Source organism: Hydra vulgaris, chromosome 15, assembly GCF_038396675.1.
Source record: "Hydra vulgaris chromosome 15, alternate assembly HydraT2T_AEP".
Classification (NCBI taxonomy): domain Eukaryota; kingdom Metazoa; phylum Cnidaria; class Hydrozoa; order Anthoathecata; family Hydridae; genus Hydra; species Hydra vulgaris.
Genome location: NC_088934.1, coordinates 10,309,571 through 10,327,136, shown reverse-complemented (window position 1 = coordinate 10,327,136; position 17,566 = coordinate 10,309,571). Strand labels below are relative to the sequence as shown.

General features: G+C 27.6%; 1 protein-coding gene across 1 annotated transcript in view; it reads left to right on the top strand.

The window, feature by feature from the left end:
• LOC136091448 (uncharacterized) overlaps nucleotides 1-17,566 on the top strand; it is a 110,738-nt gene that overhangs the window by 69,527 nt on the left and 23,645 nt on the right. The window contains exons 6-7 of the mRNA XM_065819045.1: nucleotides 11,046-11,121; nucleotides 13,651-13,700. Of these exons, the coding sequence (XP_065675117.1) occupies nucleotides 11,046-11,121; nucleotides 13,651-13,700 (126 nt within the window). The remainder of the gene's footprint in view (nucleotides 1-11,045; nucleotides 11,122-13,650; nucleotides 13,701-17,566) is intronic.

Here is a 17,566-nt window from a genome sequence, read left to right as displayed (position 1 = left end):
TATATATATATATATATATATACATATATATATATATATATATATATATATATGTATATTTATTCTTTTATTCAAGTGAAAAGTAGTAAATGTGTAATAATATAAAGAAAATAAAAGTAACAATAAGCACCATAGCTGATAGACTAAAAATAGTTCATATTGCACAAAAATAAAGTAGTTTGTTTAAATTATTTAGTATTTTGTATGACCGCCACGATTTTTTAATACAGCTGCTATACGACGAGGCATTGAATGAATTTGTGAACGACAGTAATCTTCGGCGATATCCGATGTCCAGGCTTGATTGACTTTTTCCAGGAGATCAACCTAAGAGGTTGGATTACTTTCTGCCACTTTTCTCTTCATAGTGTACCACACATATTCAATGGGATTTAGATCAGGCGAGTTACCTGGCCATGGTCATAAGATTTCAAAACCGGATGATGTAAGCCACTGTTTCACTGCTTTAGTACCATGGCATGGCGCCCCATCATGTTGAAAGACTGTGGTTCCATGTATTTCCATAAAATTAGTCAATTTTTTTTAATACCTAAGTAAACATTGCCATTAATGGTAGTTCCGTCTGGCATATGCCAGAGACCTGCACGGCAAAACACTGATATTGCTCCCCAGATCATCAGCTTCTTTGGTTGTTTGACAGTTGGCAACACGTACTTGCTATTGTACCTCATTAGCGCTGGACGCCAAACTTTTAATGCATAGGAAGTAAATTGTGTGAACGTTGACTCATCACTGAAAATAACTCGTTCCCAATCATGCTCGGACCAGCCCTAGTATTTCTCACAAAATTGCAATCAATCTTTAATGTTTTTCAATGACAGCTTTGGCTTTCTCGCTGGTCTACAGCTTTTCAAACCTTTTTCAAATAATCTTCTTCGAATAGTTTAGTAGTTCATGTTTCTGCAGCTTTCCGGTAGTCTACTTCTTATGAACCCAGACGTTGCACGAGGCGTGCAAACAGCAATCCTATAAATCGCACGATCATCTTGCACTGTAGTTCTCCTTGGTCGGCCAGAGCGAGGGCGCGACGAATACGTTTTAGTGTCACGGATCCGTTTAAATGTTTTACAAGCTGTACCAGGTGATATATTTAAGATCTGCCCAATTGCTCTAAATGACTTTCCTTCGGATCGCAATATTTCCACCTGGGCTCGTTGAGTAACTTTCAGCTCTTGTTTCTTAACCATCCTGTAATAAAAAGAAGAATAAACTGATATATAATATAAAAACAGTAATGAACGGTATTTATGTTTGCCTAAGTTAGTCCAGTATTTACAGACAGTAAAGTTTCTTAATAATTTTAACATTACATGTACTGTACTGTATACCTGAATTACACATCTGTATACAAGTAAGCAATAACAGTTACAATTACAGTAATTTAATTCATTATTACTACAGTCATTAACTTATTTTACACATAGCAGCAGCTAGCAACAACTTCTTATCACTCACTTTTCTACAAAGCTAAATAAATAAAATATAACAAAAAATTTATTTAAAGCGACACAAAATTAATCTTACCTTTATGAATTGCAGAGGGTAATAAAATTCAAATTTGCTTTAATTGCTTTGTTTATACGATCAACTTTAACACGTATTATCAAATAGCCAATTACTTTAATATTTTTGCAAGCATCAATAAAATGATTTGCGGGTGCCAAGGTAATTTGCAATGAAATATCCTAAAAACTCTCTAAAAATTACGGTATTACCAAACTTTTGTCCGTGACTGTATATGTATAACTTTTTTATAAAACAATGGAGAACGTTGTGCATATGTTAAATGTTTTAATTGGAAATCACAATTGTTTTAATTGATTATCACGGATATTTTAAGTGAACGTCATGGTTGTTTTAAATGAACATGGTTGTTTTACATGGATGCAAAACTCGCTAAAGCAAGCATAATATTTAAAGCTAGAGCATTTCTCAAATATAAGTTGTGCAAAATGTTTTAGTTTAGTATTGTTTATTCTTATCTCCTACGCTAAAGTTATTATGGCAAGCAAACGTAAAACTAAATTAATAAGAATACAGAGATAAAAAATACAGAGATAAAAAAAATTAGTCGTGTAAAGTATTTAACTATTTAAAGATATTAGAAAACCCTTCCCATGTAACAAAATACATAAATGTTCTAGATATATCAAAACTTAATTTGCTTCAAGTAATAATATTTGTGTATAAATTTAATATTAGGTTGTTGTTAAAAGTATTTTCTGATTTTAAATTGACTTTTTTTCAAAAAAACGATCTTCGGTCAAATACCAACCATAGTAATTAAGTAAAAATAGAAGAAGTATGAACTTTGATCTACAGCAAAATGAAGGAATTCAGTTACTTCGAATATTAAGAACCCAAGGTACAATGCCAGCAACAAAAGCCATTAAATTGATCAGTGATAAGCTTAATTCATTTGATTTAAATTCAAACAAAGACACTTTAGCGTCTGCTACTGATGGAGCAAGCTTAATGAAAAAATCTGGTCATGACACTAAGCCAGAACTAGACCTGAAAATGCGTCACAACTACGCTATTAATCTATATGCGATTAATTTGCTTTTTACAAAATACAAAGTTGATGCACATGGTTCTGGTTATAACCCTGTTGATAATGATATGGAAGCTCTATTTTAAAATTAATAAGCTCTAGATTATGATTAAGGTTACAGTGATGATGAAGATAGTACTGAAGTTAGTGATGATGTTCAAACTGTTAATGCAATTAATGAAGAATCTATGCCATTATTGATAATCGAATATCAAGAAACTGTAGCAAAAATAAGAAAATTAGTTATAAAACTTCGTAAATCATCGGTGAGCAATGATGGCGAACTTCGACCAAATAATTATTATAAAAATTTAGAAAATAATAATTGAAAAATTTAGAAAATACAAAAAAGAAAAATGGAGAAGCCATGATTTGATTTATGACTCAAGGACTAAATGAAGAAGTACTATTGATATGCTTGAAAGTTTTTTGAAGTTGCAAACAGTAGTAAAAATACCTCATATTTAGGAATGGCACTTTTACTTATTTTGATGTAAAAACGCGAAATACTTTTACGCGTAAATTACTTTACATAACTCATATAAAAATATATAACTTACTTACTTTTAAAAGTAATTCGTTTTTTTTTACATAAATTATATAACTCGTAAAACTTAATTACTTAAGTTAAGTTTTTTAAATGAGTGTTGCTTGAAAAAGTAATTTTTTTTTACAAGTGAAAGTTATTTACATTTTTACTTTTAGTTGTAAGTGTAACTTACTTTTAATGGTAAGTTATGTAAAGTAAACTACTTTAAAAAGTAATTTTGGTTATAGTTATGTAAAAAATTTACATCGAGAGAAAGTTTACTTTTTAAATCTAAAAAAATTTATTTATGAAATAAACTAACGTAAATATAATATTTAAAAGACATAACACTTACTTTACAAAGTAAAATAAAACTACATCGAAACAACAAATTACTTTTACGTGTAAAAGTAAGTAATTAGCAAGAACAGCTTACATAAAAGAAATTTGAAAAAATATTGTTATTTACTTTTACAAATAAAAGTAATTTTTTTCTTTGAAATTTTATACTTTAGTAAGTTTTATTATTTACTTTTTCAAAGAACAGTCATTTCATGTTGGTTTAACATAAATTTTGAGATAGATAGCGTATTCAAATCTATTACCTGTTTGAGGGCACTTCTGGGTGATACATCAGGTAATACTCTGATGTACGTGGGCAATTTTTTTGGTGGGGCATCGGGAAAGGATTTTTTTTTCCACGTATTTTGTAAAGGGTAGTTCTATTATAATTAGGGCCAAATATAGCCAACACGCGGCTATACTAGTAGTATAGAGACGGGCACCCTGTCGCATGAGTGCTAACAGGGGCTGCTAAATAAACATTGATTTTTTATTTCTTTTTTTTGTTTAGCAAATTAGGTTAATGGCCATAATGAAAGTTTGTTGGGGGAAGAAGAGGGAAAGGGGGCAAAATTTCTAAGCTATGGATAATTCATGCATGTGTAAACCTTCCAGCCTTTGTGTAAACTTAACAAAAGTACAAGGTGAAATTGTTTTCAGAGCACTAGAGAGAACTCCACTTTTTTGAATCTTTTTTTTTTTTTAGTTTTACTTTATCATTTCGGCTTTACTTTGATTTTACTTTATCTTGACAGCATTTGTGTAGTCCCGATGAACGTGCATGTTATATTTGTTTCCTGGGCAAGGAGGTCGTACCCTTACTTTTTTTTTCTAATGTTTTATTTTTCTCTAAAGTTGGGGTTTAAAACTTTGTAGAAAGAAAGATTTTTTGCATAAAAGCTTTGAAAACATTTTTTTGATTTATTTGTTTCAGTATCAATTTTTTTTCGGGAGGAAATAAGTTAGTGGCCCAGATAAAAATTTACCGTAAAGGTGCCAGGCATATTTGTAGTTATGCTGCTGCTTTTCGCTTCTCTTATTAAGCGTGGTTATTGAAGAGCCGTCCCGAAGAGGTCTCTGATTGAGGAGGGGGTTCGTATGTGTTTTTTGCCAACTAGAGACACACACGCACACAAAAAAAGGTCCTCGATATTTGATATTTGCCAACAATACTTCAAAACTTATAATAGCTTTAGGATGGGGAATACCCCCTCACCCCAATTCGGGACGGCACTGGTCCGCTCTGGTCGAAACAGCCATTCAGAAATGAAATTTAATTTTTTTTGTTTATTAATTAATAGCTATTTATAAAGCTGTTGTCTGGAATAAACTAAATTCAATTAGTCCATTCCAGAAAACAATTACATTCCTTTAATATTCTATTATCTAACAATTATTCGAGTTGTTCATTTCCAGAAAAAACTTTTATTTTCGTTATATTGGTTTTTAACAACCGCGCTGAATAATGGAAGCCAAAATACAAAATTTAGAATAAAATTGCGAAATGTAGAACCATTTCCAACGCAAGAACATCAAACCAGACAGTCCTTAAAAAAAAAACTTTCGAACAACTGATGTAAACAACATTAAGATTAATTAAAAAAAAAAAATTAAAGTTAAAAAAGTATAAATGTAAAAGTATTTAACTTGAAAAAAAACGAATAACTTTTTATAACTGCAACAACCACTTGATTTAATTTATTTAATATAGCTTGTTTAGTAGGATGGCTTTAAAAAGCACACTTTCAAGTTTAAAATTATATGGTCAATTGTGAAGAAAATTGTCTTGATGTTGTTTTATCATACAGATGAAATAAAATAAAATTCTTTTTTTTTTTCAGTAAATTTTTGTTACTTTTTTTAAATTTTCCAAAAATATAAAGTAAAAAAAATAAACTAAAGTGCAAGTTACAATATTTAAACAGCCAGATTCCAATCACATATTTAAAATCAGGCTCGTAGCAAGCTTTTTGTTTTGTTTGAGAGCTTAACTTTAAGTAATGAAGCAAACTCGACATGAAGCAAACTCCAAACATTTATGTATTCATGTTTATGTAAAGCTTTTCAAAAGTATTGCGATAATCGGAGTCTGCTAAAAATAAACCGATAAAAATGTTGACTTCCCTTTTATGCCATTGGTGTGAGAGTGATGAGTGTATAACATTTAAAAATACATTTTTTTAACATTTTAAACTAAATTTAAGTTCATTAACAAGTCTCTAATGTCATGCAATAATCTCTTAGTGTTCAAAAACTATGAACATATAAATTTTGAGCAACCTTCTCAATTATTTAGGGGATTTAAATGGGATTTGATAATTATCAAATTAATTTTTTTTTCAAATATAGTTTCGTCATTGTTTTTTTTTTTAATTATATAAAGGCATTCTTTAATACAGTGATGGATTTTTAATTTTTATAATTTTTTATTTTTCTTAACTTGCCTTTACAAATTATTAATTTTCTTTTGTAAAATATACGAAAGGCGGGGAAAAGAAGAAGACAAAAATAGTTTTATTACCAAGCCTCTAAATATCCGTACATAACAAAGTCATTAAAAACTTGTCATTAAAAATTGATGATCATGTGTTTTTCTGAAGTTTGAGTTTAATAGCCTTATTTTACTTAACAATTATAGTTTTGTATCTTTTAAAAATATATCTAAAAAATTAAAATATATGTATCTGAAGTACCAAATTTTAGTATGTTATTTTAGAAAAAGGTGAATCTTTTCTGATATAACATACTAAAACAGAAGAAATATTGCATAAATAACAGAAAATTGGAATAATTTTTTTTTTTAACATATAAATAAAATGGTTCAAAAAAATTTTATCCATGAAAATATAAATAAAACAAAATACAAGATTTAATTTTAAATGGATTTAAATATAAGTATTGCGTAGTATTATACCACATTAAAAGAGATGTTAAAAAGTTTCATAATTTGAAAATGCAGCGTATCTTTTACTACTAAACATATTAAATTTACTTAATCAACAGCATTTTTAACTAATAGTATTATTAATAGTATTATTAATAGCTTACTAATAGTATTATTAATAGTTACGTACAAATGAGGTCTGTAAATGCGTTGTTAAAAACCATATTAAACTCATTTAAAGACTTTATGGTAACCAATAATATAATGATGTCTACTTGCGTAAACTCTGAGATGTAATATTATGATTATGAAAAACCAATGATTTTGGTTAATAAAAATACTTTTGGTAAATAAAACATACTTAAGTGCCAAACTTAAGTATGTTCTTCTTTATATCACATTAGAATGTTCAGGAAAATGTAAAAAAGTTTTACAAATTGTACATGCGACGGTTCCATTTATCAACAAACCAATTACAATTAATTAATCAATAGCCACTTCTTTAATTAATAATTTTATTATATAGTTACGTACAGATGAGGTTTTCTAAATACCTTTTAATGCGTTGTTAAAAACCACATTAAACTCATTTAAAGATTGTATGGATAACCAAATAACAAAAAATACAATGATGTCTTTAATAATTACATCAATATTACATCTCAAAATTTGCGTACGTAAATTACGGGATGTAATATTTATATAATTATGTAAACGCAATAATTTTTGTCAAAATGGTTTTTATAATATTTCATATTAAATTTTCTTTAAAATTAAGCTATGTTGTGGTATAAACAAAAACATACTTAAGTACTAAACTTAATTGTGTTCTTGCTTATCACATTAAAATGTTTAGAAAAAGATTGAAACAACCACTTTATTTGGAGAGGATGCAAACTTGATGTAAGAAAACAAAAATAGTAAAAATTACTAATTTGTTGCCCTCCCATTTAGAGTAGGGATGGTAAATGTTTTAGGGCATTTTTGTTTCCAGGCTCTAATTAAAGAGTTTAGAAGGGACTCTAGTAACAAATCACCTAGATAAGATTACTTTACAATATATTTCTTGAAGATACGACTCGTTATTTACAATAGAATCTTAGATCGCGCCAAGAGCACACGCCAAGTCACACGTAGAATAATATAAAATGCAAGAGAGCAAGAGAGCAAGAGAGCGCTTTTACTTTTATATATAAAATCAAGAAACCAATTGGCTGCTGCGTTTATGAACTAACGCAACACTAATCACCACAATTTTTATTTCTTTATCTATTATAAATCGTTTTTAAGCTTCAGCTCGGGATATAGGTATATTACACAGCGGCCAAGCAAAGTGTATTTTGTCATTAGTTATACATGGCCAAGATACACGCAGATAAAGATATTTACGTGAAAAGTTCTAAATTTTTTATGCCTTTATAAGAGTACCGTAGTTGTTTAAACGAAAACTTTTAGAGTCAAAGGATATTCTTGAGCAGGTAGACTTTTTTTGTATCAAGGTGGCAAAAAGTTTTTACAAAAATTATGTGTCCTCTTAAAAAGTTGGGGCTCCTTAATCTTTAAGCCATGGTGTTATAGCTCCCATTATTCAGGACAAATTTAAACTTTCCCTCTTTAATTTTTAAATTACAAATGCATTTACGCAAAAAAATTGTAAAAAAAGACTAACAGTTACGCCGATTATTTTCTTTTCCAATAACCCTTTCTGAGTCTCCCATGGGTATATGCGCCTTCTGCTAAATGCCTTATATTAGCTTTGTCTAAATTCCAGACCTTTCGAATGGCTGGCCAGAGAGTGAACATTTTTGAGACGGTTTGATTCAGAGAATGGCTATAATAGTTGAAACTATCATGGACCGGAATTAGAGAGGGTTTTAATCATGGGCGAAAACCTATTATTGATATTTTCAAACTTTACAGGAAAGAAATACTTAAAACCGCGCAAATCGAATGTTGCGGCGAACTAAATGTTAGTGCCTTAAAGTTTTACTTTTTGGCATTTCTTTTATGCAAAATCATGTCAAAGTTATCTTAAAATATAAGTAAATTTATTTGCTTAGTTTATATAAGTTACTTTTAATTTACTTTACAATTTATATAAAATGTTAACTTGTTGTTACTTTTAAAATAAAAATTCCTACTTAAAAAATATTATTTTATTTGTAAATTTAATTTATATTTGGTAGCATATTACTTTTATGTAATTTACTTTCATATGCAAGTTACTTTATAATATAATTTTTTTTTTAATTAGTTACTTTTATAGGTAAATGTAAATTACAGTTCGAGGAACTTTTATATTATAAAATGTAATTTTAAAAAGTAATTAACTTTTAAATGTAAAAATAAAATAGCTTTTTCACGTGACTTACTTTTAAATGTAAAAGTAAATTACTTATTGATGTAATCTTCTCTTACATAAATTTTTTTTGAAAGTAAAAAAACTTACTTCAAAAAGTAAACGTCGTTTCAAAAAATAAATTACTTATACGGAAATGTAAATTTACATAAAACGTTTCAAATTTCTTTTGTAATTTACTTGTTGATAAAAATTAACTTACTCGAGTAAGTAAAAAAAAAGTAAGTTAAAGTGCCATCCCTACTCTGATTGGTACGAATACTGATTTTCTTCTAACTAAAAAAGAGCTTATGTCATAAATAAACTTTGTGTTGCTTTAAAACCACTAAAATTGGCCATTAATAGTCTTTCAAAAGGAGATGCTGATATTTTGAATGCTGAAATTGTGATTGAATTTACAAGAAAAAAAAATTCATGAAGCTAATACACCTATAAATCAACTTGTTAAACAGATATTTGAATAAAGAATAATTAAAAGTAAAAACATTCATTTAATTCATCTCATAAAGTATATGCAAATCTGAATGTCTTGAATAAAGATGACCTATTTGGCAACAAATTTAGAAAAAAAAACAACTATTAACCTTGCTACTAATCTTGTTCAGAAATTATTTCAGCCATCTGACGATAACTTTGATGATGAAAAAAAAATTAAATACTGATAGTATATAACTGAAAAAAAATTAAATACTGATAGTATATAACTGATAAAGTAAAAAGTATCAAAAAGGAATTGAATTTAACTCAACAGCTCAAACTTTTTATTGAATAGTTAGAAACTCAAATAAAACTCGACCATCAAGAAATATAAACATGCCTTATTTAATAGCTGTTTTTGAACCTAGCAAATCTAGGCCCAAGTATTTAGATTTACTTTTTCAAAGCTCGTCAAACAATTCTTCCTGCAACCGCAGAAGCTGAGAGAGCTTTTTCAAGTCTTGGACTTTTTGCTACTAAAATAAAAAGTTCTTTAAATGACAAAACTTTAGATGCAATAACTTTTCTAATGCAAAATAGCAAAATATAAGGAGTACTCACTGATATTATTTACTTTTGTCTTAAATAATGATGATAAACAAATAAATACTTTTACGCATACTTTGTGTTACTTTTGTGTATTTTAACATAACTAAAATAAAGCTCAAAATAGTTCGAACTTTTTATCGTAATAGTTCGAAATGTTTAGGTTGGAACTTTAAAAATTCTAATTGGAAACCCGATTAAGCACAGATAACTAAAAAAATAATACCCTTCCTAATTTAACAACTATAGTAGTACATTATATTGTATCTAATTTACTTGTTGCCTAAGCAATAAAGACGCAGGTTTATAAAGCAATTATAAAAATAACAAATAAATAAATGCTTGCTTGTATTACTAGAACATTTTAAAAAATACAATAAATAATGATGGTCAGTTATTTAGTAATTTCGAAGGTGCCAATGGAAAAATTCCACTCATATTATTCCAGTTGTATTTAACTCTTATTCAACCATAACTGTAACCATAATAAAATTGACAAAAATAATAATGTAAGTTCACAACCATTATTATTTAACAATAAAAAAGCTTATTCAACTTACCATAATTTTATAATGATAAAAAGTTATTTATTATCATTTTTCTATAGCTATTATAATCGATATTTTTTAGAAAAAATTAAAAAAAAAACTCAAAGTTAAAAACCTAAGTGTATGAAAATGTGAAAAAAATATCTATAAAATACGAATAGTTGTAAAATTTGTGCTGATTTCTAATGAATGTTCATCGCATTTCCGAAAAAAGATGTATGTTGATACCATAACTAGCGGTGTAATGAATATACCTGATATACGCAATTGCATTTATGATACTATAGTACTATCAGCAAACATCGCTACCTTTACTATCCCATTTCTCTTTCATTTAAACCAACAAATCTTTTACTCGACTATAAATGTATTCGATATATGATCGAACATAACTTTTATTTAATTCGATTAATCTTTTATTCGACCATAACTGTAACTAAAATGAAATTTACAAAAATAGTAATGTAATTTGACAACTTAATAACTTATATTATTTAACAATAAAAAAGCTTATTCAACTTTCCATAATTTTATAATGGTGAAAATCTTTTCATTATCATTTTTTAATAGCTATAATAGCTAATAACGAATATGAACTGGACAAACTAATATTACGTTTTGGGCATGTATAAATCTGTAAAATCAAATCATGCTAATTTTATAAAAACAATTTAAACCTTTTTATGAAGTAAATGAAATTTTGTAAATACTTAAGTGTTATGAAGTTTTTATAAGCCAATATGTATTTTCAAGAAATTACTTTAAAAAAAATTTTTTTACATTAGAATATTATGGACGTGGTATATACTGGAATGACGCTAAATCCCATTTATATCTTTGTATTAACCAATATGTTCCAAGGTATTGTATTCATTATTCTTCTTTTAATTGAAATTCAGTGTTTCAACGTTTGTTACTAATTATATAAATTAAACAAAAGTAAAATTAAAATTCATCCCAACCTCGTGCTAATTTATGAGTCGATGTATTAAAATATTTTATCCAATATTAAAATATCTTTTTATTAGTAAGATTGCAAGACTAATTTTTTCAATTTGTCTTATTACTTTTAAAAATGTAACCATTATTATTATTATTTTTTTTTTTAATTTTCTATGATTTTTATCTGAACCATTTGTTTTTGAAAATATCATTCTAAACAACAATACTTAACAACATCATTAATTCCATTTCGGAAACAATAATATTGTTAAATAAAGTTATTTGGACTTTAATTCACTAAGTATAACAAACTTTGATGTACTAGTTATCAATTATTCTTCAAAATTGAGAAAAAAAAATTTTATAAACTTATAAATAGTTTAAAATACGAAGAACAACGGTATTTTAAACTGCTATGGCGAATCGGAAGATTTGCCAATATCAGCAAAAATAATTGTTTTACTTGAATAACTGTTTACTTTTTAACTTGTTAACTGTTTGTTTGTTAACTGTACTTGTTAACTGTTTAAATGACCATGCAACTGGTTTGCAAAGGTTGAAAAGATTTTAAAAGATACTTGTTTACTGAAATTAAGTTTATTGAAATTAAGTTAATTGTTTATTGAAATTAAGTTATTCTTTTCTCTTAAAGTGAAGCAATAGGATTTTCCGGGGTTACTCATAAATAAATATATCGTCTTTATGATTACTCATAAGTAAATATACTAGCATGAGATATGTTGTTTTTTTCCTGTCTGAGCGAATCCAAATTTTTAACTGTTAACAACACACAAGACTAAAAACTTCGAAAAGATAATTATCTTTAAAAATAAAATTCCCATCCAGTAGCTCAAGTTTGAAAAAATAAATAGGGAAAAGAAAAGGAAGAACCACAAACGAGTGGCAATTTACCTCCATTTAACTCTTTCGTTTTATCAGTTTAACGGTTCTGTTAAATGCATAAACTGTCTGGTTTAGTTCAATGCATAAACGTCATTAAATAGCTTGAAGAAGAAAAATCTAAACCAAGCCTAAGGAGATTATGTTAAACATTTGGAATCATAGTTTTTAACTGTGGAAAAATAAATTTTAATCTAATAGAGGTAAACTGGAGAAAATTTAAAACTATGCTACCAAACTCTTTATGCAATTAAAAATTAAATTACCAAGTCACCATAGATCTTATAAAACATAAATAGAGAAGAAAAAGAGAAAACGAAATGCAGATTTGATCTTTTTTTTTAAATTTTATTCACAAAGTCAACGAAATATGTCTTTACAAAGATTGGCGCAATCCTGACAAGAATTGGACGCATGTAAATAGAGAAATTTTTTATAAAAGGTATTGTGTTTCTGAGAAAAATTCTTGCCGCAAACAGTAATTGATGCAACTTAGCCTAAATGATAAAAAAACTGTCTCGATGAACATATAATTGGACTACATGCAAAACTCATTAAAAATAAATAATAAAGGTTAATACAAAGTAATCTATCATAGAATTGGTTTTTAATATGTTCTCAAAGTATGGTTCATGTATGACAGATGTGCAAGAGTTTAAAAAAATGTCAGTCTAAAATTGCTTGCAGCACATTTTAGTTGCAGCTTCCAGCACATAAAATGTGCTGCAAGCTGCAACTAAAATGTGCTAGCAAAGCATTTCAACTAAAATGTACTACGGAAAAAAACACATCTAAACTACTTCAGTATTTGTGTTTTTAAACACATACTGAAACTTTTTAGTCCCTGTGTTTATCCTAATGCTGTCTTTAGGTTAACCTAATTTCAACATGATTTCCAGCCATTGCACAATCTAACATCATGTGCAATCCTGTCCGCTTTCTCTATGCTATCTTTCTACCGCGATTTCTTCTATCTTTTGCTCTAACATATCTTCGTTCTTCCAAAACTCACTTTACTCTTGGCCGTAGAGCGGTAATGACGCTCCCCTACGAGGGGCTGAACACGTCTTTGCGTGCCATGGTATGGTGGTCTCCGTATGGCAATTAGCTGGAGGAGAATAAACCACGATACCTAAAATGTACTACGTAGCACATTTTAGTTGAAATGTTTCGATTAAAAAATATTTACAATTTCTAATTTTTTGTCCGCTGAGAGAAACTAAACTTTATAATATAGTAACACTTTTACAAAAATTAAAACCTTAAAAAAAAAGCAATGCTAGAAATGTTGTACTTTTTTTCATGTTTAAAAAAAATATCCTTTCAATATTACATATAGTCGTTAAATGTATATTTTTATGTTACTCAGTGAGTAATTAAGTAAAGAGTTAAAATTCTAAATAATAAATAATGGCTATAAAGTGTTGTTTCAATACCATCAAAAAAAAAATATAACTTTAGATTTTTCCATCCAAAGAACTAAATTATTTATAAAAAAGTGTATGAAAGACAATCACTGTTTAAATTCTTTTTTTTATTTTTTCATAGTACAAAAAGAGCTTGCTTTTTTACAGAAGATAACGGCATGCATTGGTCAGGTAGTTTTTTTTTTCTTTTTCTTTGTTTTACTTTTTTGTTGTTTTCTTTACATTTAAATTATTAAAGTATTTTTTTCGAAAAAGTAAAATTCTTATAAAAAAAATGTTTTTCCAAAAATCATTTCCATTAATACCTTATTCTACCATTATTAAAATTTGATAATATTAGTAAAAAATCACTAGTTAGATTTTATAATTCTAATAACTCATTGGGTAGACTGTCAAATTGTCATAAAACATTGATGAAATAATGTAATAAATGTTTAAAATAAAATGTAATGAATAATGTCATAAAAACATATGTAATAATATAAAAATCATATTACCAAAAATAATTGTTTTATTTGAATAACTGTTTACAAAACCACCTTGTAAAAGTATGCGCCAACTTTATTACACATAAGAAACATAAAAGTGGCTGTTAAAATTGTTAAAACTTTGATTGCTAATTAAAATTTATATTAGAGCGGAAAATTTATATTAGAGCCGAAAAATTTATATTAGAGCCGAAAAATTTATATTAGAGCCGAAAAATTTATATTAGAGCAGAAAAATTTATATTAAAGCCAAAAATTTATATTAGAGCCGAAAAATTTATATTAGAGCAGAAAAATTTATATTAAAGCGGGCCGAAAATTTTTTTTATTTTAGTTTTGCTTTTTACTTTTTTATTTTCTTTTTTTTATACCGTAAAAAAATTCTCCGGTCACGCTTGCCGGGTACCTTAGAATAATGGGAAAAAATTTTTATAAATCTTTCCGACCTGGAGCTGGCGCAGCACGCTTAAATATATAAACAAACATTAATATACATAAACATTAATAAAATAATATATAAATAAATAAATAAAATAAATAATATAAACAAACATTTTCTTTTTAAATTTTTTCAAAGAAAGTTAGCATTATAATATTCCCACAATGCACTGCAAACTAAGTGCGTTACCCGCCGCAACTACTCGTTTTGATATATTTTTGTTTTGATTAATGGATAATACAAACCAATCTTTTATGGTTGTTTTTAAAACATTTTTTTGAAGCCAATTTAACTGTCACTGTTTAGTCATTAAGCAATTAAGTTTTTTTATGATTAAAATAGTGTCGCGCAACAAGTTAAATCTGTGTTTGATAATGCTTCGATACCCACAATAAAAATTGGCAGTATTCATATTTTTATGAAATCCTTCAAGCGTGACAAAGAAAAAAAAAGTTCAAAAAGATATAAATGTTAAAAAAAAAATCACTGCCATTGCTTGCTGTGTCGGCATGTAATTGTAAAATAACATTATATTGCAAATTTAAAAAGTTCACCAAAACTTTTGATTGTTAGTGTTCTGTTTCAAATAATTGTAAAAGTGAAAAAGATAAGAAAATAACAGTTATTGAACTAAAGTTCTTATGATTCCAAAGTAAAAAACTTTGTTTGGGCAGTTTGACGAAAAAAAAAAGAAAAAAAATTTACACAAAGAAACGGTAGGAAGTTTGCTTAACGCAAAAAACTCTCCCGACTTATTTTTTTTAATTTATATTATTAAATTATATCCCATCAATTATGGTCAAAACATTCCGCTAAAACAAAAACGCATAATGAGTTAGATAGTTTTGTCTCTACCGCCATTGAATAGTAATCGATGAAGAATTAGAAAATATTTAGAATAGAATAAAATTTTTTTTAGAAAGAAAGTTAGAAAAAGAATTAAAAACCTAAAGTAACCGCCACGCCAGTTGCGCGTTGAAATGAAAAATACTGTAATGACTAGCAATCGCTATGAATTATCTGACAGGGCAATACACCTATTGCCTTAGGTGTTTTGCAGGATTTCAGTCTTGTAACCAGTTATGATAATAGACTTGTTGTAGACAAAAATAATATTAGAAGAGCAAAAGTGTATAATATTTTACAGCTTCAAAAGCAAAGCAAGAAAAAGTACATTCCACTTAAGGACTGTATTTTCATGGCACAAAGAAGAAAACTTTAGTAATTAAAAATCTTAAACCAAAATGGTTTTGAAGAACAATAAGAGAGGAATATTACTCAAATTTAGAAGATCCAGGTTCCGTGTGGGTTGGTCATGCTTCACATCCCACTTGGTCTACTGAAAACAATGCAAGTAGCCTTAAAATATATTTGATTGAAGCTGGGTTTTCATTTCAAGAACTTGACGTAATTACAATGATATAATGGCAATGTTACCAACACGGAATGGAAAATTGGTGTTTTTTACACAATCGAAAACTATGTTAATAGGCCACTGCACAGTCCAATTTGTCTGTTACACTTCAACAAGTGCTCACTTCGTCATTTTTTTTAAAGGATCGACGGAGAAACGACTGGATCAAAATCATTTAGTGATCAAATCGACATACAGTTTAGTATGTGAGAAAAATTATCAATGGTAAAATATGTGTGTCAATTGTGATGTTCCAGAAATCAATCTTAAAATTTAAATTAAACGTTAGCAGTTCTTGCTTGATATAAGTTCTGCTATTAAGTTAAGTAGTTTTTTTGAAAATTTATCAGTTCGTCAACCTGAAACCATGTTGCACTCAAGGTGGTTTACTACTGAAAATAGAATTTTACTATTGCATGTAAGTTTTGAAAATCTTACAGATGAACACAAAATCTTAATTCCTTTTAAAATCATTTGTCCTGTGTAGTTTCATATTAAAAAAAATAGTAAATACTTCAAAAACGGTGAATTAATAAAATTGTCAAGATTTCTTCCCACTGATTAGTAAAAAGGAATTGATTCGTATTTCTTTTAGAAAGAAACGCTTTTTATCGCACATCAAGTACACTTACTATAAATAATGATATGTGTCAAACGGGTTTATATTAGGGAATTGGTTTTTTAAGAATTGTAATAGGAAGTCATTTAACTTTCCAAAGGTTTATAAGAAGTTTCTAACCACCTGAAATTATTTTCATTGCCACCTACTACAAAGAGATAATTGACAAGAACACAACTACGCATTCGTCACTCACTTTGCTGCGAAGAGTCTCCAATAAAGAAACTTGCTCAAAGTTTAAATCAGGTGAAACAGCAGCAGAGTAGAACTTTAAAAAGTATCCGTGAAGCTGGGTTTTATAGCGTGTCATACCCAAATATAAAATTTTATAGCCTGTCAAATTTTATAGCGTGTCATACCCAAACAGTAGAATGATACGTACAACAGGTAACAGAACCATCGCAGAAAGCAGTTTTTTGCAATTCAAGAGATGTTGTTGTAAGAACTAAATTTAGCTCTAGATTGTCAATTCAAGTTTTTTATGGAAATTGTACTTCAAACTACTGACAGAAATTAATGAAAAGTATAGGAATATATTTCTTTATGAATAGCAATTTTAGACAATTGGAAAAATGTATTTAATTTCATTTAATTTGTTAGAAGTTAATGAAAAGCAAATAATTCTTCAAATATAAAAATATAAAAGTTGTCCTCAATGGACAGCACTTTTCTTCTTGTTTGTAATATTACAAAATATTATTAATACAAAAACTTTATATATATGCATGTATATATACGTATGATTATTTTTGCAATCTTTTTTTAAATCGCTATAATTAAAAATGTTAGTTTGAAATAAATTAAAAACTTACAAAAAGTTTAACTTACATAAATTAAAAACTTACATAAAGTTTAACTTACATAAATTAAAAACTTACATAAAGTTTAACTGAAACTCGTTGAGTTAAAAACTTGTCAATACATTGTACATTACTTTACGGAAAGTTAAATTAGTAAAGCTATAAAGTTATTATTTGACACTTTTCTTGTGTAATGAAAGGCGTTAAAAAATAAAGAACCCATAAATGACCTAAAATCCTTTATGGGTTCCTTAATTTAAATTTGTTCGAGAACTTT